Raw genomic sequence first — 27545 nt, forward strand, 5'->3', positions numbered from 1 at the left:
AAGGGGATCACATGATCCCTGAACACTACAACCATCATACATGTGAATCAGCTGTCAAGCATCCAAATGTAAATCACATGACCATGGGGATGCTACAACGGCCATAAATGGTCATAAGTCACTTGTTTCAGTGCTGTTGTAACTTTGAATGGTCACTAAATGAACTATTGTAAGTCAAGGACTACCTGTATGTCCCTGCCACTTTCTCCTTTGCTCACCAGCTTCCAGTGTATTGAACAAACACTGCAGAATTTCAAAGGAAGTTTGAGTTCTGATATTTTTAAGGTTAATACTTTAGTATAGATTGTACATGAGGCATGATATGACAGGAATCATAATGGATAAAACAAGATATGAGAAAGGCAGATCTAGTCATACTAAGTCCTTTAGAATGTAAATATGTTCTCTCCAAATGTTAATTGTAGTTACTATTGAAAATGTTCATTCCTTAGGATTTGGAAGATGAATGGAATGCAAAGGCACCTGATCTGAAGCAAATGAATAGCAGAGGAAATGCTTTGTGTAACCTAATTATTGCTGTGACTTCCACTGCAAAGTCATGGGGTGTAAAGTCAGGTATGATGGCTGGATAAGCATAATTCTAAATGTTTGATACATTTGAAATGATGTATAAAATGATTAATAAACCACACCATTCTAAGAAATACTCCCCAAATCATTGCTATATTTATTGGGGGGTGGGAATGAACAGTCATTGTGGTAATCCTGAAGGTGATGAGTCTGATTCTTACTTAATATTTAATAATGCTAATGTACAGAATGGATTAAGAAAATGATTTAACATACCACTGATTCATTTTCATGTCCATATTCTTTATTGCATCATGTAGCCTATATTTGGTATATACTTTATAGTATATTTATACTGCAATACATACTTTATACTATAATTCTGACTACTTTGTTCCAAAAGAGCGTCTGTATTGACTTTTCTTAGGTTCATTTTGCATTCCATCTGTTGGGAGGGTTCTCTGCTTTCTGACACTTTTCCATTCAAGACCCTCACTTTTTCTTTTGGCAATCATCTTACTTTTATTCTTATTTCTCTTATATCTGTCCTTTCCATCCATGTCATTTTTTTTTCATGGCCCTTCCAAATAATGACTTATCCCATGTCAAGAACTGACCATTGCACGTGTATCTTTTACCAGAAACAATCATATCGATCATGTTTTTCAACGTATTCTTTCTCCATAGGTGTGTATGAATAGACATGTTTAAACCATGTATTTAAAGCAACGGGAACTTTTTTCTAAACAGATACTCATCAGAAATAACATTCTCAGCATTTGGGTATCCGGATGGGTCAATAACTTACTCTCTTTTTTATTTCTTTCTATCCATTCATACCACCTGATAGAATCCCCCGGTCACATTCAAAATATGGCCCAATTTTTCCCCAAACAAACTCTTAATTCTTTCACTGTTACCATTTATTGGGGTGTAACATGGTGCTGACTGAAGCAAATTATCAGTAGACAGTTTGAAGGGTTGGCAGATTATGACCTCCATCAGCTTGCTATTCATTGCTACTCTTAGATATTCATGGGTATCATCCCAATTGCTTGCTTACCATTATATGGTTTCAAGCAAGATAAGATACAATTTCTATCACACACTCTTTCTTATAAGCATTTGAACTTTCTTTCCTAATTGAATAGCAAAATGTCCTTTTTCTGATTCCACTGGGGCCATTCTGCCCTGTTAACGCCCCATTGATTTATTTCGCCTTGCTGCTTCTATGGAGTTTGTTTTGTTCCAAATTTCATTTTAGCTCCTGTAGTAAACAGCAGTTCAGAAGCATTATATTCATGGAAGGAAGCAGGGGAGGCAAATTGTGAATATTGTATTGGGATATTTCAGTGAAAAGTTTGCCCTTTCATAATTTGTGTTGTAAGGATCACATGCAAGCAAGTAAGCGTTGGAAACAATATTGTGGTACCCATAGCTCAGCAAACTTGGCTTGTTGTAGGTACCTGTGCTGGCGACTGAAAACCTAGAGTTCTCTTCCACAAGAGGTGAGATAGGATAGAAGGATGTTGTTTAAAAGCAAAAAGCCTACTCAGAGGTTTATCTTCACAATATCTTCATTCATGATTATTGTGGAAAACATGTTTTTCTTGTTACTGGAGATTATGACACAGTTTATCCACCAACTCAACAACAAGAGGCCTGCTTCATCGTGTGATGCTCTCACAGGGTCTTTAGGCCTGAGTGCTCAAAAGAGAGACTAGGGTGCAGTTCTCAGAAATGACAATCTCACATAGTTGGGCTAATGCATCTACTGTGTAGTGATCAGAACAGCTAAGATAGCTTAAAATACACTGTATTGATGCTAGCATTAGGTAGATTGGCTGCTATCTTAGGTATCTGATTTTGCTGATATTGAATGTAGTATATCTTAATTACTTCATGTACTATTCTGTAAGAATAAGATTTTTCTGCCTCATTGCCAGAATATATTGATTGATCTTGAGTACCACAGATCTTGACTGAGTAAGGAAAAAATTAGCAGTCTAGTTATCAGCTTATAAAATTTATAAGACCTCCTGACTCCATCATGACTCTGAGCGCTAAACAGTTTGGAATAATGCAAAACACAAAAGAGGAGGGATGAACTTTTAGCAAGAGTAAAATAAGCTCATGGCTTTAACATAAAACATTCCCACAAACATCCCACCATCGATCTTCGTCCAAGGCCTAATGGAGAACACTAGGTTTAAAGATGCCATTCAAACAAGGTTAGAATAGAGAGACCACAGGGATCTGCTGATTCATATTAACAGGTAAAAGAAATGCTATTTTAATAGCAAAAATCTGCTTAGAGGGCTACTCACTCTGTATTGGATTTACTTTGAAAAGTGGAACCTCAGTGGCTGATATGTTAGTGAGAATTCTGCCACAGGGTGAAATATAGGAAGGTCTTACAGTATTATGAGAGTATCTCACTTATTTAATTGACTTATTTTGTCTCCTTATGTTCCAGCTGCTATTAGACTAATGCTCACTTCCCAGCTGCTAGTGAGAAGTGGATAACCTGGCCTTTTCCAAGGCTCCAATTAATTCTGCTCCATTAAATAATCATTTTTTGCAGTCTTGCTTATTAAAAAAAGCAATAGATACTAATAAGAGCTCTTATTTCTGTCATAAATAATAGATATTTTGATGCATCGTCAAGTTGGCTTTGGCCCAGCTAAAAGTCAGCATTTCTGAAACCAATTTTGTGATTAAGAAATTTACTAATCACAGAATAAAGTGATGATTATGCTAAAATTAAAGTTTGGGTGGCCTCTTATGTCACATGTTGTTTGCCATAAAATGATCTCAAACAATATTTAGGATCCCTTTGCACAGTTATAGAGTTATGCTTGTTACGTCATGATTGCAATTTTTCAACTTAGTGCTTCTCATTGTTTCAGAAATTAGAGCAGATGGCCCAGAAAAAACAAGTGCGGGGTCAACTTTTTATTTATTTGCTGAATTGTAGTACTGTGTTCCGAAAAAGCAAAGAAGCGTTTGCTATCCGCTTTCAGGAAGCAAATATTAGATGCAAACAGGACTTGCATTTTTGCATAATATGCACAGGATGGTTTCTCGCACAAGTTTTGGACATGAATTTTTGTATTTCTGTTATGCTGATGGAGGACTGATTTTATAATGAATAATTATATTCTGTTGATGTAAAGATATCCCTTTAACTAAGATGCTGTTTAGATTAGTATGGTTCTACTGGTATCAGTAAGATATAGATAGGTGACTCAAAGCTCTTTTCAGGCACTAAATTTAAGCAAGTTATTGCACAAGTCTCACTTCAATATTTGTACAGTGGGAATAATAATCTGCCTACTCCTAGAAGATTTAAATAAAATAAAAATATAGTTAAACATCAGGGACATAAAAATCTATTTTATAAATACTGGACTGTTTTTATAAATCTTTAGATTCTAAATGTGAAGAACAGGACAGGGTGGTGGTTTGTTTTTTGTTGTTGTTAATGGAAGAGTTCCCTCTATATAATATAGTAACAGTGAGAGAGCAGAATAACTTGTCTCCCTACCACTGGAAACCAGCCTACTGATTAAGATTGCCTGGGCTGGCTTCTGCTGTGTCTGCTAGTAAGTATCTTTTTAGTGATAGCCACAGGAAGGGCGGCATGATTTGGGAACACTATTTAGATCAGGGGTATCAAACTTGCAGTGACATGTTGTCATCATGTAATTTATCACAACTTTGTTTCCCCTTCACTAAACGGGGAGGGGGGGTGGACATGGCCAGTGTATGATGCATCCAGCCTGTGGGGCTGCAAGGTTGATGCCCCTGATATAGATGAAACAGAAGATTCTACATCAACGCAAGGAATCCCTTGGTAGGACAATTCCTTGCTTACAGTGAAATTCTTAAAACAGGAGAGGCCGCCCTCCAACGTTTGAGTAGTTTGTTCAAATAATCACATGCATCCTTCCCAAGACAAGTTTTACAGCTGCAAGATAAACCACACATAGCATTGGAATCAGTTATAATGTCATCTATTGTAAAAGTTAAAGATTATCTAAGGAGGGCAAGAGAGGGAAATCAAAGGGGTTTCCCCCCCGCTGATTTCTGACCGTTGTTCCTAATGGGAAAAATGGGATAGAGGAAAATGGAGGGTTCTGTTCTACTGGTAATGTATTTCCAATCAAATATGCATTACCTTTAAATTAAGATAATTTGTTTTAAAAATGAATATGATTTATGTTTCCATGTTAAATCTAGTCTATTCCTTATATCTGATGAAAAAGAATTTTAGAATTACTTAAATACTTATAAACTCTGACTCTTGGGTTTTCATTTTTTTAGATGTACCTGGGGCAATACCGAATGGAGGTGGAACAGCTACTCATCATAATCAGAGTTTTATGACAAACAAAGGTAAGTACCACTTAATTATATTTCAGCTAGATTTATACTAGAATGTTATCATAGTCTTAACTTGCACCCTTAATGGATTTCCTGAAATCCCGTAATTTCCTTAGTGGTTATCATTATTTAAGAATCAGAGCAAGATCCAGAATTCCAAATTTGTCTCATCCATTAATACTAAAAACAGTTATGTTGGTCCATGAAAACAAAATCCGTATATATAGGTAATGCCTCTGTTAGGATTAAGCAAAATAACTCAAAAGAATGTGCAACTTTGCATATGTAATGGTACTATGGGGAGTCAAACAAAAGACATGAAGTTTTCTTCACAGAATTTGGGTTAACTGAGGGTGGTGGTGGTCCAGGAAAGCTCTTTGATGCTCCTGGGTTTGAAGAAATAAAGATGATCCAATCCACTTTGGGCACTCTCACAATCTTCCTTGGCTAAATCAAACTGAAATATGCTAGGAAAGTAATAATGGTATAAATATATCAAATGGTATAAATATCAATAGAATAGAATAGAATAGAATAGAATAGAATAGAATAGAATAGAATAGAATAGAATAGAATAGAATAGAATAACAGGAGTTGGAAGGAACCTTGGAGGTCTTCAAGTCCAACCCCCTGCTTAGGCAGGAAACCCTGTACCATTTCAGACAAATGGTTATCCAGCGTCTTCTTCTTAAAAATGTTCAATGTTGGAGCACTCACACTTCTGGAGGCAAGTTGTTCCACTGATTAATAGTTCTAATGGTCTGGAAATTTCTCCTTAGTTCTAGGTTGCTATAAAAGTATAAATACTTTTGTTTGTCATGAAATTGACAATCCTAAAACAAGATACCGACACAATTTTGACTTCATACAAGTAACAGTTTGCAGCTTGGAAAATAGTTCTTTCTTAAATATTTTTCTTTCAATATTTATTAATTTATCCATACTTAATTATCAGCAGAACAAGCAAAAATGTGTGTAAATAGGAATTTAAACTTTTTATTGTACTTGTGTCTTCAGATGTATGTAATTTATGTAATTTAGTTTTTAAGATAAATACATGTGGGAACCTTTCTCACAGAACTGACCACGATTCAAAATAGCATGTCAACTGTGAATCAGAGTTATGATGACTTGGGAGCAACACTGAAGGACAAGAGATCAGAATTGGAATCGATGCTTTTAAATATGCAAAACATTCAAGAAGAAACAAGTTCAATGATGGAATGGTTACAGAAAATGGACACAGTTGCAGCCAAATGGGAAACAACTGTTCTTGACAGCGAAACAGTTAAAGAAAAGGTTGATCAGCATAAGGTAACTTCCATCTTCAAAACTTATCTATGGAGAATAATTAATGTATAAAGTGATTTTTTGAGATTAATGGAAAGATCAGCTTAATAATATAGAAGACCATTGTACTATACATTTTTGCACAGACCCGTTGTGGACATCTGCTAAATAGTGGAGTTACTGCTTAGTGATTAAGCAGTCTTATAAATCCCCAAAAATATTTAACAATAAGTAAATTATATCTGTAGTACAATTAGAATTATACTTTTAATAGCCTGAATTATACTATTAAATTTGTGTAAACAGATAAAGAGATCACCCAGTCACCATTGAAGCCAAAATCTTGATTTTTTAATATACTTTTAAGCATTACACACTTACTTGTGTTTTTGTTCATTTTGTTGTAGCTGTTTGAAACAGAATTGAAGCAGAATGAGAGTAAAGTGCAAGAGCTGAAGGACAGAGTCACAGAGTTGCTGGAAAAAAACCCTGATTCTTCTGAGGTGCCAAAATGGAAACAAATGCTAGAGAAAATAGGTATTAACTTTTTGCTTCCTGTAGGCAGTGGATAGATTTGAAAGTTAATATGCTAATATATTTAAATTCAGCAGTCATTATGTGCTTGTATATTACTATTTCTAGTACTACACTGTCATTTATACAGCTGTATGTGTTACACTATTACTCTTGTGAAGGTTGAAGTTTTCTATAACACTTCAGAATAAACTAGTTCAATGCATTTTTAGTGTAATCTCGGCAGCTTATTCAAGATTAAAATATTAGAAGGTTAATCAGCTATCCCCATTCTTCTGCTATTTCAGTTTAATTAAGACTAAGGCATTGGCACAGTAGAGTTAGTATGGAAAACAGCCTTTTTATGTTTCTTCATGCTGTTTTTTATTCTGTAATACATTTTCCATGTTTTGTGTCATTTGGCTATTTTTCTAAAACATCCCTCTTAGACATTTTTGCCAGATATTAAGAATCTGACCATGTTTGGACAAAAAAGTTATGCATAACAATTCTCTCATTCCCACCTCTCCTGAAATTGTTGAACTTCAAAAAAATGCTTTTTAACTTGTACATCACTGATTGTGCTGAGCATTGCCATACAAACCTGCAGGACAGGAAGCTATAAATATGTAACAATAATATAAAAAATTGTGAAAGAAATTAAGGAAAGGGCATAGGCAAATAAGCAGATCAGCCTCAAAGAACAATTACTTTGCAGCAGTATATAAATAGACAGAGATTACATATACAATTACTTTGTTTTAAATTCAGGAAAAATATGTTATGCCCTATTTTCTAAAAATACTTGTTGTTAATACTAAAAGCAGAAAAGCTGCATCATGACAGACATGGAGAGCTAATTCACTGGAGAATTAGCTCCCTCTTCTTCTGCGTAAAGTATTAAAGTATCCTTGACTCACTCAGATTTCAGGCAAAACTCAGTTGTGTCCTCAAGACATATCAGAGTGATGCTTAAGCATCACAACACAACTCCCAATCCTTTTCCAACAAAAGGAGGAACATGGTTACGGATACAGGCAGTCCTCAACTTACGACCACAAAGAAGCCCAAAATTTATGTTGCTAAGTGAAAAATTTGTTAAGCGAGTTTTGCCCCATTTTATGAATTTCCTTGCTACATTTGTTAAGCAAATCACTGCAGTGGTTAAGTTGTAAAGTGAATCTGGCTTCCCATTGACTTTGCTTGTCAGAAGGTTGCAAAAGGGGATCGTGTGACCCCGGCACATTGCAATCGTCATAAATGTGAGTCAGTTATCAAGCGTCTGAAAGTAAATTACATGACCATGGGCATGCCGCAATGTCGTAAGTGTGAAAAATGGACATAAGCTACTTTTTTCAGTGACATTATAACTTTGAACGCTCATTAAGAGAACAGTTGTAAATCGAAGACTACCTGTACTGGTTATACCATGGTTTATTTTAGCTTCTGTTTGGTGAAAAGTCAGTATACTGATAAGCGATAAAACAACTTGTTATTTGTTATAATAGTGGAGAATATTTGTAGCTCAGGATTGAATTGTGCAATGGTTGTTGCTCTCTGAGCTTTGTTTTTTGCTTCCAGACATTTTATTACCGGTCTATGTCACATTTTCAGTGCTAGAAAAGGGTGGAGTTTGCTCTCTGTTTATATACAGTAGCTTGCCCTGTTAGGGTTGGTGGAAGTGTTGTTCTCTCCTTGGTAGCTCCTTGATTAGGCTGTTCTTTATTACATAATAGTCTGAGGTGGTAGTTCCTTGATTAGAGTATTGTTTCCTACTTGACTGTTCGTTTGGTATTAATCCCTGCTTATCTTGGTGTTGATTGCTGATTAGGAGCTATATTGGGTTTTTTGTTTCCTTTTTTACTTTTTTTATTGTCTCTTTGGAATGCTGTATAAACAACTGTGTGCCTGTTGATGACTGAAGTGGCTGAGGAATTCCCTGGCATTTTTGGATTGGTTTGGTCTAGGATATTCACAAGGAGGGCACGATGGCTCAGCAGTTAAAGATGCTGAGCTTGTCAACTGGAAAGCTGAAAGTCCAGGTTTGAGACTCGAGCACTGCATAATGGGGTGAACTCGCATTACTTGCCCACTCCTGCCCACCTAGCAGTTCGAAAGCGTGTAAATTCAAGTAGATAAATAGGAAACACTTCGGTGGGAAGGTAGCAGTGTGTGCCATGCATCTTGCTGTATAATTATGCTAGCCAAATAATCATGGAAAGAGTCTTCCGACAACGCTGGCTTCCTCAGCTAAGAAACAAAGATGAGATACAGCTGGGCAGGGGAAAACCTTTACCTATACCTTTAGGATGCTCATAGTTTCCTACTTGACACTTTGGTTAAGTTGATCCATGTGCTGTGAAATTAAGGAGGTTTCATTGTGTCTTCTGGCTGCTAGTTGTGTCTTCATGGATGTGTTCTGCTAGTCTTCTGCCTGTTTGTCGTAGATAGTGCTGCTACAGTTCTTACACTGAATCATGTAGATGACTCCTGTTTTTTTTCTTCTTGTCCTATTGAGTGTCCCAAAGGTGCTTTTTTTTCAAGAGGCAACTGGTCTTTCTGAAACATGTCCTATTGAATCATTTGTTTTACTTGAGATATTTTGGAGGATTTTAATTGGCTGTGTGCTATGGTGATGCCATAAGTCTGTGGTTGTTTTTGAGAATTTTTTTAATGTATGACAGTGTTCTCCTTTTCTTAGCTTGTATTGCTTGTGATATAGTGGGTTGTGTGGTCAGCCCCTTTTTGATAAACTTGCATGGATATCCATTTTTGGGGATATCTTGTATAGCTGGTCTGTTTTTGTTTTCTGATGTTCTAGGTTGTTGCTAATCAGATGTTTGTAGTCATCTGATTAATATTTTTATACAGCTTCTCTTGTGGGTGGCTTGCTACTCCACTAGTAAAGCTCTTGATTAATGGAGTAGTTGAGGATATTTATTTATTTTATTTATTTAATTTAATATTTAATATTATCCAGGAAGGGCAGTGTGTTGTTTATTTCTTTCTCTGAATTTCATTCCTTTGAAATGTTGTTTGAGGTGTCTTCTCTAGTGGTCACTTTTTCATATCATCTACATACCACATCCATACTTTTGCTTGTATGTGTGGGAATGTTATAATCTCCAGGTTCTGCATTGCAGTCTCTGCTATGAGTCCTGAGAATGGTGATCTCATGGGTGATTTGTTGGTATCTTAGTCCATCAAACTGAAAATAAATAGGCAGAATTCGATGAAGTCCATGTGCTTCCACTCTTGAGATTTTCGATAAAACAGTCTTAGACTTGAAGTGTGATGGTCTGAAGAAACTGACATTACTCTAGGCACTTTATGAATAACCTGCTGGGTAGTTAAGAGTAAATTTCTGAAAAATACTGGACCAGTTTGGATGACCTAACATATTACAGACAGCTTGTAACCATCCATTTACCATCTCCCAAAATATACCTTTTCTCTTCCGGTACGGTTTTTTGCCAGTTATATTATTACCAGCTTCAAAGTGTTTGCTGCCAGTCTCCATTAGTGAAGAAAAGCATTTTCTAAGATGCAATTTTAAAATTCATTGTTTATTTTGTCATAGATTCCAAATGGAGTCAACTCAGCCAGGTAGCAGCTGATAGACAGAAAAAAATGGAGGAATCGTCAAATTACCTGACCCAGTTTCAGGCAACTGAGGCTCAGTTAAGCCAGTGGCTGGTTGAAAAAGAATTAATGATCAGTGTGCTTGGACCACTATCAATTGATCCAAATATGCTAAACACACAGAAGCAGCAAGTCCAGGTAAACATTTTACTCTGTTTTTGTAATGGAGCTTGTGGTTTTTTTCTGTTCAAAATATAACCAAAGTAAATTTTCTGATAGATTTATCTATAACTCTTGTGTAGTATACTTTTCTCCCCTGCAAGCTACATATTTCCTAATGAATATAAAAAACTAACAATAAGTTTGCTCTGCTAAAAAAAAAATTAAGTGTCTTTCAGAGGTTGTATTCACTGAGGAGGCCTAGTGGTGGTCTCTGAGCTTAGAGTAATCTGCAACATATTGTATTAGGAGTGTAATAGCCACTATATAGGCAGAAGACTAGCAGAGTGCATCCATAAATACCAACTAGTGGTGGTCAGAAGTCATTATGAAAATTCCTTGATCTTACTACACATGGACAAACCCAACCATAGTTTCAGTTGACATAACTGTGAGAATCCTAGATCAAGCTAAATCCAAAAAAAGCTAGGAAATTTCTGGAAGCTTGGCATTCAGACAAATCAGGCATCAGTAAACACAGAAAAATAACTACATCTACATATCATTCAAAGTATGTGATAAAATATAGATATATTGTTATAATAAAAAAAGAAAAAGAAACAAAAAATCTTCAGTCAATAAAACAGTCATTAATGCCAGATAATCATACAGAAAACAATACTGTAATCAAGGAACTGCCAAGAGGAAAGCCACTACCTTCCCAATCCTGCAAGGCAAGCTATGGTATATAAACTTGAAGCAAACCCCACATTCACTAGCACTGATAATGTTACCTAGTTGAGTAATGAAATGTCTGCAAGCAAGCAACTAAGCTCAGAGACCCTGCATCAAGGACTCCACAGTTCAACCCTGAGTTATATATATTCTATTGGAAGTATTAAGTATTTTCCATCTATTTCCAATGGTCTACTGAAATTAATATCTCTCTGTCTATATATCCCCGCACACACAAACTTTAAATTATATATAATGGCATTGGCCAAGATAGACTAAAGCACTTACCTTAAGAGTATGGAATCAAAAGTTAGAGATAGTTGTCCTGTTAGATGGTGTTGATTGTGACTTAATCACAGGTAACTATACTAGAACTGAAGGCAGTATTTATTATCATTAAGCCTATTTACTGACAAATAAAAAGACCATATGCGGCCAGTTGGATTTTTGCTGTTTTATGTAGAGAGGAGATAAGCTGTTAAACAGGAATAGCCATATTTGCATGTACAAATATGGCTTTGGCAGAACAACTTCCATTTATATGAGAGATGGTTACTTGGTCAAACTCAAGTAACAAACTAGAGTGAAGATGGTTCTTCCTTGTACTTGTCCAGAATTAACTTCTAACATATTCTGCCTCTTCAGATTCTGCTCAAAGAGTTTGATACCCGGAAACCCCAGTATGAACAGCTATCTGAAGTAGGTCAGGGAATCCTGCAGAGGCCAGGAGAACACCCACCTACTCATGAAAGAGTGAAGCAGCAGCTGACAGCAGTGGCCCAGAAATGGGATGCTTTAACAGGACAGCTGAGTGGCCGCTGTGGTCGAATTGAACAGGTCATTGTCAAAAGCACAGAGTACCAGAACTGTCTGAAAAACCTCTCCGAGAAACTTAGCATGCTGGAGAATAAAGTCCGCCAGAACCTGGCTATAAGTGCAGACCCTGACTCTGTCAAGCAGCAACTGGAAACGGCTCAGGAAATAAAAGGCGAAATAGACCAAGAAATGTTACACATAAATGTGGCTCAGGTTGTGTGCGAGGAATTGTCTGCGTTGGTGGCAGAAGATTACTTGAGAACTGAACTCGTCAGGCAATTAGAAGCTGTCTTAAAGCCTTTCAAGGAGATGGAACAAAAAGCAGGTAAGTGGCAAAGCAGTTGAAAAAATAAAATCCTAAATAGTGGGAAAATGCATCGTTTCTTGGAATGAAAATTAGCCTTAAAAAATCAGGGTTGCTTACACTAAGGAGATGTTTGAAAGAAAAGAGAGATCCCTTGGGGCCCTGAATTGTGTGGATGCGTAGTGATAGGTCTGTTTTTCTAGATTTGACTGGCATGTCGGATTTCTCTATTTGATACTGAACGAGACCCAATTGATAGAAGATTTATACACATGAACAGATTATTTCAGCACCATGAACTACCACACGCCTTATTCCCTGTTAATTGCATTAGTAATACATGTTGTTTCTATTACACAGTACTTGGAAGTACCTCTGAAACTGATGATAATCCTGGACATGATTTTTCCCCCCTCAGATTCATAGGAATATCTCAATTTAAGATTCTCTCAAAGGTGCTTTTTCAAGAGTCAACTGGAGTTTCTGGTTTTTCTCTGAAGAAGCTTGTTGGATGAAAAAGTAAAACCAGAAACTTGATTCTTGAAAAAGCACCTTTGAGACAACCATGACCCGAAATGACTGAGAATCTCCATAGTCAATTTAAGATTGTTTTGCTACTTCTGACTTTATTTTACCCCTTAAAAGATTCTTACATTATTCAAATACTATCCATTTTGACTAGCTAAATCCAAATTGTTATATAATAATGGCATACATTTCTTAGAAATAACAATTATCTTTGTCTGAAATAAAACCCATCCTATTCTAACTTTGACTTGGCTTACAGTATTTTCAAACAGTATTTTTTTTTTAAATCTTTTTCAGGCAGTCTCATTGAACAGCTTCAGTTAACCTATGCAAGTTCTCATCAATTCCAACAAATGTCTAAAGACTTTCAAGCATGGCTGGACATAAAGAAACAAACACAAAATCAGTCTCCTCCCATTTCCACTAAGCTAGAAAGCCTGCGGTCATTAATTGAGGATCAGAAAGAATTTAAGGCAGCATTGTCTGACCAGATTGGTTCATATGAAAAAATAATTTCAGAAGGTGAAAATCTGCTTCAAAAGACTCAAGGGGCAGAAAAAACAGAATTGCAGTCCCAGCTCAACAGGCTCAAAGCGAATTGGGATGAGCTGCATAAACAAGTGAATGAAAGGCAAGATAAGTTGAATGACTGTTTGGAAAAGGCTCTCCGATACAAAGAACACGTGGAGGTCCTGCAACCCTGGATAACCAAGTGCCAAAGTAACTTAGCAGAAATTAAAATAGGTATCGATCCTGTTGAGATAGAGAATTCCATTGCTCAGGTGAAGATTTGGCAGAAGGATTTGGACAAACACCAAGGAATTGTTGAGCTGTTAAGTAATGCAGCAGAGAGTTTTCTTAGCGCCTGTCAAACTGATAAGGATATTATTGAAGAGGAAAAGAAACTATTGATACAGAAGATGGATATGGTCACAGAACAGTTACATATTAAAACAGATACTCTGGAAAAGATGTCTCAGAGATTAAAAGAGTTTCAGGAATCATCCCAGGACATTAAGGAGCAGTTGAAGAACACTAGGGAACACTTAGAAATACACAACGCTCTTAAACCTCAGACTTACAGTATTAAACACTTAACTATTATGCAGACTCAGCAGAAAGCCCTTCAGACATTGAAGTCACAAGTGGATGTGACAAAAAAACTTGCCCAAGACCTGGTAGTGGATGCTTCTGATTCAGCAAACATCTCTGACATCTTGTTGCAAGCAGAATCGTTAGAGGAAGAATTCAACACGGTCAGCCAGCAAGTTGAGGATGAATGTTCCTTCCTGGAGACTAAGCTCCAAGGAATTGGCCATTTCCAAAATACCATTCGAGAGCTGTTTTCTCAATTTGCAGAGTGTGATGACGAGTTGGATAGCATGGCTCCTGTGGCCAGGGACCTTGTCACTCTGAAGTCCCAACAAAAGGCTATAAAAGTTTTCCTTGAAAAATTACAGGAACTGATAAGCAACAACGAAAATGCAAACAAGTCATGTAAAGTGATGTTAGCAAGTGAAGCAGAGGCGTCTCCTGATCTCGCAGGTATAAAAAGGGATTTAGAGGCTCTGAATAAGCAGTGCAACAAATTACTGGACAGAGCAAAAACCAGAGAAGAGCAGATCGAAGGGACTATTAATCGTGTGGAAGAATTTTACAGCAAACTAAAGGGATTTGCCAAACTGCTTGAGGAAGCTGAAGAACACGAAGAGTCCCAGGGCCCTGTTGGAATGGAAACAGAGATTATTAATCAACAACTGAAAGTATTTCAGGTAAGACAATTCCCCCCATAGCTTTAAAACAGAGCTGTCAAAATACTATAGGCAGCAAATTTGTTACCACCATTAACTCATTATCTGTCGTCCCACATATTTGTGATTGATGAGTTCAGGCCTTGGTATGCGTTCAAGATTTTGGAGTATCCACAGTTTTAGCCTTGGTTTTCAATTTTTTAAAATTGGTTTTTAAATATGTGCAAACTTTTGCATGTTTTAAAACTTTCTGAACTGTTAGGTTTTCTGCACAATATGCTTGTATTGTTGTTTTCCACTCTTCGATGCAGCTCTCACTGGTTTCTCTATGCTGCAGAATTGTTTCACGGTGCTGATGGAGGTGCCTCCTGATTGTGTTGTTGGATGATAGCACTGCCCATATAATCCTAAGTGAATTATAACAACATTGTGACTGTGTATAGATGTAAATGAAATGGAATTGGATTTAGTCTTTGCTTGTGTAGGTCTGTATCTCTTACGTAGTCTTGCCCCTTTTTGGAAATAAGCCCGTACAATGTTGTGTGAAGGCCAAATACGGTTCTCATTCCCCTCACCCCCATCCCCCCGAAAAGAAGCTTCTTTAAAAGTTGCAGTAGACCTTGAGATGCTTTAAGAAACTGTATTTCATAGCCTCCGCCTTTTGTTGTTCTGTCCTGCTTAGATACTTTCAAGAAAGTTGGAGGGACAATTTATAGTTAGTGGCAGCCTCAAACCATCCTTCTTTTCACATCCAGGTGAAATGCAGGCAGAATAGTAACCTACCTGAGAGACAGACATTGCATAAGGAATTCAGTTTCAGTCACCCCACACCAAGACCCATTAGACTGTCATGCAAGAAGCAGATGCAGCTCCGATTAGTGCTTTAATATCAAACAATTCCAAAAGGAAGAAAATTAAGAGAACAAGAGAGGAGGAGGAGGAGGCTATAACTTGTGTTCTTGTCATGCTTACATATATTGCAAAGTCCTAGGTGAAACCAAGGCAAGCATTTGTTCCAGGGGGTTGTCCAAGAGTCACAACTTGGGATCAGGCCAAGGATTATGTACACAAGAGGACCTGTCTAAGTTAGGTTCCCAAGATCAGGGAAGGTGCCAATCTCGTCAGGAAAACAAAAGAATGTGGAGGTGAGGCGAGGCAAAGGCAGTGGGCCAATAGCTTGTGTAGTTCTGCTGAAACACAGCTCTGGTTTCTATCTTTTAAGCCAGGCTCTCTTCCAAAAAAAAAGCTGTCTGGCAGAATTTATTTTAATCTCTAGTGAGTCCAAGGATCCCCACTGCAAGAGAAAACGAAATCACCCTGCATTGGACTTCAAGGCATAAACTTGAATTTCATAAGCTGTTCATTAGAACTACCCAGGATAATGGTGTAGGCTGGAAGAGTCCTTAGGCTGTAGAGAGAAGAAACCAAGCAAAAGCTTTTTTTTTTTTTTTTTGGCCTGCTGTATTAACTCAGAGGAGACTGATGTAACATGCTTAACATGGGGCTGTCCTTAAAAAGGTACTGGAAGCTTAAGCTGCTTCAAAGTGATGCCACAGTATTGTTAACTAAGGCTTAAATTAAATTCAGATTTGTTTATTACAGCCCTGAGGCCAGATAACAAATAAGATATTGAATAAAAGAAGTTTTAAAATGAAATGTATGTATGTATGTATGTATGTATATGTATGTATATAATATGAAGTTTTACGTGTGGAGAGAGAGAGAGAGAGAGAGCATGTATAATGGGACCTAAAAATAATTAGAAATATAGTTATTAAAATAAAACCCACTATAAGAATTTCCAGTCCTAAATATGGAGTATCATACAAATGGTAGCACAGAACTGGGTGACTTGAGAGGTTATTTTTGAGTCCTTGCTGAAGAATAGTTATTATCTAGGGCTCCACAAGTAGACTATTTCATTCCAATATGGTTATGTTCATTTTGAGGTTGAGTTCAAAATGCTTCTTACTTTTAAAGCTCAGTTGGGTTTGGAGTTGCTTGATAATTGTAATTCTGCAAGATCAAATCTGGGTCGATCATCGAGACCAGGGATTTAGTCTTCCAACCTTTTGTGCTGGAGCCCATCTTCAGGGAACTTCTGTCTGCTGGAACATGTGCCGTGAGCTAATTCTAATTCTCTAATTTGATATCACAGACATAGATTAACTGGCATAAGCAGATAATAAGTATTATAATTAATACATTGGAATCGTGATCATTAAAGATTGCTTTCTTTCATATATTTTCAGTGATGCATTCCAGTAAGTGTCTGTAAACTTGCTTTTTGCCCAACCTCAACACAAATATGATGGTTGGAAAGAGAAATGGAATACCTACAGTCATGGCGTCAGGTATTTTGTAACATCCTTCCTAGAAGCCGTACATGCCCACATCACTATAAACATTTCATGAACTGATTGACTCCTGACACTTTTAGGAAGCCTTTAGGTAGGGTCAAAGACAATTTGAAAAACTTTTGCAAATATGTCCAATTTCTGCCCACTCTGTTGCCTTGTTTTTTTCTTTCACAGGGAGCCATTGTACTTAATCACTTTGGCCTTCTATATTGGAGTGTCATCCACTTGAAACAGGCCAGGTCAGAAAATAGACACTGTAAGAATTACTGGAACCATGCTTTAATGTTGTATGACATACAAACAGAATTTTGAAGGTCTGACAGAGATTCTCTCTATCTTATACCAAAGAAAGTCAAGGCATAGCAATCTAGAGTTTCTTCCTCATTAATTCCTGTCTTTCTGGGCAAAACACATATTTTCCTAACAACTCTTCATAATGATTATTGCAGTCCTTCTTCATTGTCATCACCTTTATATGAAAAAAAGCAGTGCTGTTTCCCAGAAAATGCAGGTCTGACTGGGTGAGAAAAACAAAATGCCCGGAAGCAGTGTTGTCCATTCCATCCTCAAACTGCAAAAGAGAACTAAAACTACCCTTTTTCAAAGCAGAATAAAACCTGCAGAAAAATGTTAAGCGCTTATAAAGTTCCAAAATTTGGGAAGTCTAATTAAGGATTTTTTTATGTTGTTTTATCAATAAGAATAAAATGCAAAAGAGAAAAACTGAAAAACAAATATCCAACACCAAAATTGTATACAAAAAGGGTAAAGAAAAGGATCCAAATATCAGATAAATTTAACATTAAACAATATAGAATCCATCTGGGCTGTTTACTGAGAAAAAAAATGAAAAACTGATAAATTCTCCTCTTTACATACCAACTCTATAAATAGTTCTAAGCTCTCCCACCAAGATGAAACCAAAATACTTTTACTGCTTTGATTAGAGACAGTGGACTAGACAGCTTTATAAGAGACTGGAAGCCGTTTGTGGACTTTCTATGTATTAAATACAATAACAGATGGTTAACAGAGGGATTTGAAGATTAGTGTAATGTTTGAGTTAACCGATTGACTGTGTGTTTTGTCATATAAATGATCAGATAGTGGGTCGATTTGATTGCCAGATAGAGATTCCCTCACCTGGAATATTTGTTTGTCTGTTATAAGGACTGGTATTAAAATGTGGAAGCATGCATGCTATGCACATTTTGCTACTGTGGTTGAATGTGATGTGATTTAAAAACAGTAAAAACTCAAATGCCCCTCTCCAAAAGCTTCTATCAGTTTCAATACAACATTTATACAACATTCCCGCCCCCCTGCCCCCCCCCCAAATTCTTTCTCCTTGTTGTACAAAATCAGTTGATGTTTAGCTGTTTATTGCTTATACGAAGGCAATTTATATGAAGGATTTAAAAATACAATTAGGACAAATGTGAATGAAATAAATAAGTAGGTAATGTAAATGGGTTAGTGAATTTTTTTTAAAAAAAGTGTATCGAATAATATCTACAGGTGTTTTTGTAATCAAATAGAATTATTTTTCAAACAGTAGCTGAAAATGGTACTGAGGAGTCTTGCAACGCTTGTGCAAGTGTGCCCTCAAGCCTCCGCAATGCTTGTGAAAGGGGGGTTGTGTGTGCATATGCACCAGCTGGTCACTCACATGGCCCAGTTGCAGTCCACAGGTTGTGTTAGATGGAGTAGTGGGCTGTAGCCCACAGGTTGTGTTAGATGGAGAAACACATGGGACTTTCTTGAAATCATGATCAGATGGAACTTCCTAAAATGTAAGTTTGGAAGATTATTTAACAGTTCAGTAGACCTGAATTAAGAAGTACATGGGCTGGGAAAAATAGCCTTTCACAATTGTTCACTTTTTATGGGAATATTTTTATTCAGAAATGTGTTATTTTCCTTAATTAAAATGGTTATTCTGCCCAGTGTTGTCACTCTGTTTTGTATTTCATTTTTAATTCAAGTCAGGAGTAATGGTTTACATTCTTGCATTTGTTTGATTTTCACAGTGTAGTCTGAGAACCAGGAAATGAGAATAAGGGCAAAACTATCAATTCCATTTCCAATGGCCTGAACTGAGTTATAACAAAGGGCATATTGTTAGTTTTTCAGAGGAAGTTGTTAAATAGAATTTTATTCGCATGTGTGCGTGTGGAGTACAAATATCGAGTGAAGGCAACGTTACTTTGCATCCTTTTACTTCCAGAATGCCTGCTGATGTCGGCAGTAATTGTTTATGAATAAGACCAACCTGTTAATTTAAACTGATTTTTTAGCGTTGGAGACAGTTCCTAGTAGCCAGGACCATCTTGTAGAGTGTCAGGTTACCCGGCTTGACATTTTGAACTAATTATCATGCTTTCCTACTCTGTTCCAAACCATTACCGTGTCTCTTTTCCGTCAGGGTTACAGAGGGATAGATCTGATGTGCTGAGTGCTGATAGGAACTTGCGCCTCTGTATTATCCCCCCTGAAAGGGCAAAGAGACAAGACAAACAGTAAAAGTGAGACATGGCTAAGCCAAGCCATGTGAGGCAGGAAACGTAAGGGCGGGCGGGGGGGGCTGACAGGTCAGACTCCTACTAATGCTCTGTTAGCATAATGCTCAGGGAATGAATGGGTTTAGCAGCAGATGTTGCCTGAAGAACAGAAAGGGTGTTTCTTTTAATCTCACTCTAGGGAGGACGATGCCTGTCAGAACAGAAGAAACTAGGGAGAGATAGAAAGCTTCCAAGCCACACTGGGCAGCATGGCTGAACATTTATGGCTGGAGATTTCCTTTTATGCCTTCTTTGCTACAGCTAACGCTGATCCGAACATTCAGAAGTCTTGCTAGATTTAAAGAGAATGTAAATCTGCCGTGCCTTTGTGGAAGGAGAAGAAACGCTGCTGCTTCCGGCTGCACTGCCGCCTTACAGAGGATAGCCAGTTTTAAGCAGAACGCTGCCCAAGCGGTCGGAGAGAAGTTTTCTTCTGTAGCCTTTTTTGATCTCTTTTCGTTCGGCTGCTCAGAAACCATCACATTCCGTAGGGAACTTCTGAACGCTTAGCACAGGAACTTTCAGGACGCAAGAAAGAAACTGCTTTTCATGTGGAGATAATCCTCTTATTCTGAATGTACCTGAATTACTTTTTTTTTCTTGAATTATTATTTTTTTTCTCAAAAACTTTTCTAGTGCCTTGGTCGTCATATTTTGCAGCTTGTCTGGATTGTTGTTGTTTTTTTCCCCTTAAAGGGCTTCTTCAGCATGGCTTATTGATAAAGGAGACGGGTTTTTCCAAGCCTTTTGAATGGATTACAGTTAGTTTGCCACTTCCTGAAGATAATATGGAACCTGCTGTAAAGATGATTTGCTTTGGAGAGTCTATCTGGGGATTTAACTCACACATTTTAACCTGAAAAATGAAATGGAGCGATCTAAGGGAAGGTCTGACTATTTGAACCACTTAGATTTTGTTGGAAGCTGTTCCTTTTTAAAAAAAAATGTATATACTTGAGGCAGTATTTTAAAGTGTTCTAAGATAGGTTTGTTTGCTTTTTCCTGTTCCCTCTTTTCTTAAGCTCAGGCACTTTATATTTTAGGAAGGGAGCATTTAAATCACAGCCAGGTAAACGTATACTTTTCTTTTATAGATGCACTGATTATAACCTTATCCACCTCATAAGTTATGTTTTTGATTTAAAACGTACTTAAAAGTTCTGCTGAAGGCAAGTTTACTGTAGTGGCATTCTGGTCTCTTTTTATCTGTGTATTGCATGACATCACTAGTAAAGACATAAGAGCACTAGGGCAAAGTTCTGTAAATAACTGTAGAAAATGGGAAAGCCACTGAGCAGGCCAGACTGTTTACGCCAGAATCCTCCCTGTGTAGGAAAAGGTGACGAAGAAGAGGATATAAATATTGAGGACTGCTATGTTCCTCAGAGGTCAATCTACGACACAGTTCGGCTGAATGAGCAGATCGATTCGGGTTCCAAAGGCAGCCTTTCCTCCAGGCAATTCTCTGATCGGACCTTGCCATATAGTCACAGAACACTGGACCTCAGCACCTTGTGCCCCAATGGTGCCCTCTCCTCCTCCACTGGGTTTGAGCTGAGAGGACGGGAAACGAATAAGCTAGATGAAAAAATGATTTTTGACGCCCTTAAGCTGAACGGTGACATCATTCGAACAGCTGGCGTGCCCAAAGCAAAGTATCACACAGAAAAGAAAGAACATAGGAGATCCTGGAGGATGCTTGTCTTGCCAAATTTTGCAGACTCTGCAAATAAAAGTGAATCTTCAGTTGCCGGAACTTTTGAAATGACAGGCTTAGCAGCGAGAAGCCCAGAGGAATATGGCACAAATTCTCTTACTTCCGAAGATGATGATTCAGGTCTGTGCAGCCCTCAAACAGAGAGGGAAGGAAAGCAAATTGGGCTGTCAGAAAGACCCCATCTGATTAGAAGCTTGTCTTCCATAGAGGACATTCAGTTGATAGGCAGATTTGGAACATTTTCCACTCCTATGTCTAGCAGTGAACATAACATCTCAAGGAGCTCCCTTCTCAATGGACCCAACCAAGTGAAGTTGCAGGATACTTTACACACAAAGCATAGAGGAGGGAAATCTCTGTTGAGCCTGGAAAGTCACCAGGAAGAAGGAGATGGACCTTTTAATCCAGGGACTTCTTCACAAAAGGATATCTCAGCATATGCAGAATGGCTCCAGGAGAATAATCAAGAGTATGACATCACTGTAGACGGAAAGGACTTGAAGAACAGCTCTGAAATTAACGAACCATTAGAAAACCATGACAGGATGATTGAAAAGGATATTTCACCTCAGGATATGGATATCTATTATGAAGATGCAGGTATACCTGCTGATGAAATGGATTTAGTAAAACATGCACACGTTCACCAAACAGAACACAATACGATACATACAGATCCAAATGAAATTCAAATTTCTGCTCAGCCTTTAGAACTTGAGAATACCTCATGTCACCAAGCAAATCCAGTGAGAACTGACGTCAGTTTCAGGGTTGCAGGCATACCTATAGAAGAAACCTTGGATACAATTTATAACGGGCTGAGGTCTAATAAGGTAATTAAAACATAAACACATTTTGTAATATTGGTATTGACTTTTCCATTGTTCGGGTTTGGCTTCTGTGATTTCCTCCTGAACTTTTATGCATGTGTTTGGTTAATCTTTCCAAGATGGTGCCTAACATCATTTGGTCGACATATGTCAGAAGACAGAAATTGGTAGATGATCATTTTGCTAAATTGATTTAAGGGTAATTTGTGACAGGGTCGATTAGGTCCAGCTGTTTCATCTTCCAGATGGGACCTGCCTCCCTTGAGATGAAATGCTTTCATGATGTGTTGATGCTCAGCTTCTCCCTTGCCCTTCCTTTTATTTCTGATAGCACAAATTGCTTTTTAGTTCTTCAGTGCCATTCAAGGCAGATAGGCCTGTTTTTTTCCATCTGATAATCCTCTACACGTTTCCCTAGCAATAATTTCTTTGAGCTTAGTGAGAATGACTTCTGAGTAGGCAGGCATAGGATTGAACTATGAACTATATAAATGGCAATGATTGTTATGGTTTTCAAATCATGCAGATTAAAGACAAGCTATGTGTATTACAATGGTTTCTTTGCATCTTCATGCCAAGACATACTTCAGAAGTGCCAGGGGTTTTACAAGAGTCATGATCATTGGGCCAAGTTGTAGAAAGAAGGAAAGTAGACACTTATAAAAAGAGGGCATCTGTAAATTTCACATTTTTAGATCTTGCTGGTTTCATCCAGTTTGGTGACACCTGACTTTATCTCAAAGTTCATTGATAAGCTTTTCCAATGAAGTTAACTTCTTGTATTCACATATTAATTATATATCACTAAACCATTCTGAGAAAATACTTGGCTTGGAAAGTTGTGGAATTGCCTTTAAGAAATGTGGATTTTTGAAACAAGAATAGAGATCTATATCCAAAGAATTATGAGGCTAGTTTCACAGAGTTCAAATGTAGCTGGAGTTGTATTTTCCTGTAGTCGGATGCTCTTTGTTTTTGGAATTTTAACAGGAACTTCAAATATAACTTAATGTAAGAACTTGTGGAAAGAAGTCAAAAGACAAAGTTGTCCCAAAATTACTACCTGAATGTCATTTTTTGCATCTCGGTTATCATTGCTAGTTATTTATTGTTCTAAAGCAGGGGTGTCAAACTTGCATCATCACATGACATATTGCAACTTTTTTCTCCTTTGCTAAATGGGGTGTGGGTGTGGCCAGCGCGTGATGCATCTGGCCCGTGGGCCATGAGTTTGACAACCCTGCTGGCTCTTAAGGGGATGTTTTAGTAGGTAGTCCTCGACTTAATGACCACAATTGGGACCAGATATACCACTATTAAGCAAGGCAGTTGTTAAAAAATGAGTTGCCATGGTCGCTAAGCAAATCATTGCAGTTGTTAAGTGAATCACACAATCATCCAGCTTCTCTCGTTGACTTTGCTTGTTGGATGCTGGCTGTGAAGGTCACAAATGGCAATCACATGGCTCTGGAATACTGCAACCATCTAAAATACTTGCTGGTTGCCAGGCACTCAAATTTTGATCATGTGACCATAGGGATGCTGGTTAATTGACTCTTTTCAATGCTCTTGTAACCTCAAAAAAAATAACAACTAAATCAATGGCTACAGGTCAACGACTACCTGTAATATACTTTATTGAAAAAGGCAAGAGCTTAATGCACTAACCGTGGGTATTATAGATTCAAATGTTTATTTGCAAAAAGTTATGTGAATTTGCCAGTGATTATGCTTCCTGTTTATTTTGAAAACCTTATTTTTTCATATACTTGAAATGAATGAAGGATTGGATACATCAAGAATAGCATTATGTTTGTAATGTGCTTTGCATTCCACAAATATGCATAGTATTCTTGGTGGCTATTACGCATCTTCCCTTTATCCCATGAAAAGATTGTTAAAATGTGTAAAGAAAGGCATCTACATGTTTGGGATTAATCCCATATTTAGTTTTAGTTTCTCTCTTTATCCAATCTGTAACTATTTCAAGGAGGAATTTGACATTCTTCTATTTCTTTGCATGTGAGTGGTAGCTTCTATTATGAAAATTTGTAGGATTTGTAGCTTGAATGCTCTTTTTTAGCATAATAAATTAGCACATGCACCATCCAGTTGATACACAATTGGTCAGTTTTCAGACTTTCTTTAATTCAGCGGTCTCCAACTTTCATGGCTTGGCAGACAGGCAGAGGCGGCAATAGCGGAAGGGGTGGGGTGGGGAGAAGGGATGATTTCCCCCGCATGTGTCACTTTCACAAATGCAGCTTTGAGCACAGGTGCACGCTCAGCCACCACTTCTGCAGCCCACTTCCAAAATGGCAGACCGGGGGTTGGGGACCCCTGCTTTAATGATGCCAACTTTCAAGCACGTGTTGTTTTCAGACTCTCTTCTTTTAAGATGTAAAACTTCTCATAAAATTCTTTGTAATTGGAGGCAGAGGAATAGGGTCTACTATGTATGTGTAAGCTTATCTCCTACATATGTACTAACAAAACTTTGAGTAATGGAGGTTACACTTTTTGTATCAATTAGCATTCTTTGTATTAATTGCCACCAAAGTCAAATGTGCCAGTTATCCTTAATGCCCAAGCTGCCTGAGGGCTAAAGGTTGTATATTATTTGTCCTAATTGATTTTGCCATCTCAATAACTGGGGGATCCTTGCTGTTGATTGCCTTTTCATATCCTCAGATGACTCTTCAGACAGATGGATTGAGTTTATGATATTTACCTCTTTATTATGGTGATGTTATGGTTAAACCAAAGGAGGATCTCATGGAAATACAGCAGTGCTATTTACTGTTGGTTTTACTGTCACTTTTTGTAAGCATTCCTGCTGCTTTTAAAAAGGATAATGCTGTTCATTGCTTTTGCACCAGAGTTAAGACCAAATCCAGTTCCATTGCTGCAGTTGCCATGAGGTTTTGTGTTGTTGTTGTTTTTTTGCCATAAAATAATACTGTTTTAACACTGCAGCTGCAAATCCAATCACCCATGAGCCACTTTGAAATAATGACAAGCTCTTTCAGATAAAACTAAGGGCACTGGACTGCTTTTAAACTGCAGCTGTACAGAGTACTGCATCTGATGCTGGTTCTGTTCCAATGAAAGGATTCCAAACTATTGTCGCTGTTGGGCATAGGTAGGAAAAAGTATGTTGCCTAGTGGTGTGTGTTTCCAAATAGAATGAGTGTGAGTGTATATATTCGTGTAAAAAGTTAGGTAGAACTTTGGAAAAACATCTTCAGATTACTTTCTCTAGCTATTCTCTTCAGCCTGGCATGAATTGCCATATAGGATACTGATTTTGGGGGTCTCTGTGTTAGAAGAGTCAAACATTAGGATTGTTGATGCTTTACAAATAAGAGGGGGAAAAGTACTTCAGATCTCAGGTGGAATGCAAGATATTAAACAGCCATAGGTTTTTTTTCAGGGTTTCTTATGAGCTTGAAAGAAGATACAAATTTAAGAAATCCAAAAGTAATGAGAGTTTTAAAGCGCTAGCACATTGTTTTAGACTTGCACAGAAGATTCAGGCTGTTTGGCTAGTGTAAAGAGAAAGATGGCATTCACACTGAAGGTTGGAAGCTCTTCTTTCATGTTATTTTTGAAACATGCACAACTCTGTTAAACTCAGACTATTACGGTCATATTTTCACTTTTAACATGGTAGTTCATGGCCACTTTTGTAATGGTTTGTCAATCCTTAGTGTCTGCCTATCTATCTAAACATCTAAATTTGCCTTGAATTGCTTTAGGCTATTAAGTGCAATTTTACACATACATTTTACATGTAAACATTATCTTTCAACACAGTGTGAATGCATGCTGTGTGTTTTGACTTCAAATATCTGCTCCGGTTGCTGCTTTTGTTCAACATGCTCCAGGCTCTTTTGTCCAAGTAGTTTTGCCTTTTACTTTCTTTTTCTTTTTCAATTGATAGGCATTTGAGAAAGAAGAGATTGAACCACTGCAACTTAAGCAGCAGGAGGTAAATTGGTTGGGTCAAGGCCTTATTCAGAGTGCTGCTAAAAATGCAAGTACTGATACCCTTGAGCAGGATCTTGAAGACGTTAATACAAGGTGGAAAACTCTCAATAAAAAGGTACTAAGCTATGTTTTCACTGTAAATACTTGTTGCTTTTACTGGGTTGTTGTTTCCGATAACTCACCACAAAGTTGCTAAATAGTAGGCCCTGCTGAATAACATGTAATCTCCCAAGTCTTCAGCAGCCACAGAAAGCTCCTGAACGCAGACTAATATTTCTCACATGGACCCAAAATATTGTTTTAAAAATGACACCTATAAGTAGCATTACATATGGTTTTGGAAATAATTTGGAAAATATATTTGGATTGAACAGGGTGGTAATATAGTACCTGTCTACATCTTTTAAACTGAAGAGTCAAATGGCTGCTCCAATAGCTGCAACATGTTGTGGGACAACAGGTTTCTCCTTTAGAAGAATTGCAGCAAGGATTGCTGTTAATACTCTGCATCTAACAGAGTGTACCAAAAGTCAAACCTCCTAGGCCAGTTGCATTATATTGTATTAATATTTTTTCAAAGAAATTATTACTATACTTAGGAATGTTCAATGCTCATGCATCAAACGAGAAAGGAATAATTACTCAATATTGTTATTCTAAATATAAAATATTTATCATATAATCAATATAATAACATGATAAAGTTGCATACAGAGTGTACCAGAAGTCAGGATCCATCGACAATTTAGTAGATTAAAATCTTCAGATAAATTCTTGGTGAGGCCTGATTTTGGTATTCTCTGTATATAAGTTTAACATGTTATATTATTATATGATGCATATTTTATATTATAATAAATAGCTATTTATAACATAAATCTCTATACATTTATTATGGTCATAAGTTTAATATTTATTTAAAAAAATTAATCATCACATTCCTCCAGAGCATCTTTTTTGGATTTGAATATGAAGGAATACATAGTGTTAGACCTATCATGTCTGCTGGTAACGCATAAAGTCAGATGGTATCATTTTCAAAGTCTTGGAAAATATAAGAAAGTCTACCCTAAACAGACCATTATTTTATTAATGGGAATAACAGCTAGTAAGTACAATGCCATTTTCTGTTCCATACTGATTGAGGACAATGGAGGAGACACTTCGTTTGCCATCCAAGCATTGATGCAAAATTGAAGAGAGAAAGAGAAGAAACTGTGAAGATTATCTTTTCCATTCTATATGTAAAATTAGGTCTTTTGCCTTGATGGCTGACTAAATATATTGTGGAGATAATTTTAAATAATTATTTAAGTACAGGCAATCCGCAACTTACGACCACAATGAGCCCCAAATTTCTGTTGCCAAGTATGACACTTGTTAAAGTGAGTTTTGCCCCATTTTATGACCCTTCTTGCCACAGTTGTTAAGTGAATTACTGCAGCTGTTAAATTAGTAACGTGGTTGTTAACTGAATCTGGCTTCCCCGTTG

The 27545-nt window shown here is 37.2% G+C and overlaps 1 protein-coding gene across 22 annotated transcripts in view; it reads left to right on the forward strand.

Annotated features, from left to right (window-relative positions):
- The window catches only part of DST (dystonin), a 333803-nt gene that overhangs the window by 223538 nt on the left and 82720 nt on the right, over window positions 1-27545 (forward strand). For all 22 annotated transcript variants that reach the window (XM_087945546.1, XM_087945452.1, XM_087945460.1 and 19 more), the window contains 8 exons: window positions 453-576; window positions 4858-4929; window positions 5996-6231; window positions 6615-6744; window positions 10301-10500; window positions 11842-12337; window positions 13142-14616; window positions 26007-26168. In XM_087945546.1, the coding sequence (XP_087801672.1) occupies window positions 453-576; window positions 4858-4929; window positions 5996-6231; window positions 6615-6744; window positions 10301-10500; window positions 11842-12337; window positions 13142-14616; window positions 26007-26168 (2895 nt within the window). The remainder of the gene's footprint in view (window positions 1-452; window positions 577-4857; window positions 4930-5995; window positions 6232-6614; window positions 6745-10300; window positions 10501-11841; window positions 12338-13141; window positions 14617-26006; window positions 26169-27545) is intronic.

This window comes from Notechis scutatus, chromosome 1, assembly GCF_049901735.1.
Source record: "Notechis scutatus isolate UNSWTSFEM ecotype Mainland chromosome 1, rNotScu1.2, whole genome shotgun sequence".
In the NCBI taxonomy this organism is placed as follows: domain Eukaryota; kingdom Metazoa; phylum Chordata; class Lepidosauria; order Squamata; family Elapidae; genus Notechis; species Notechis scutatus.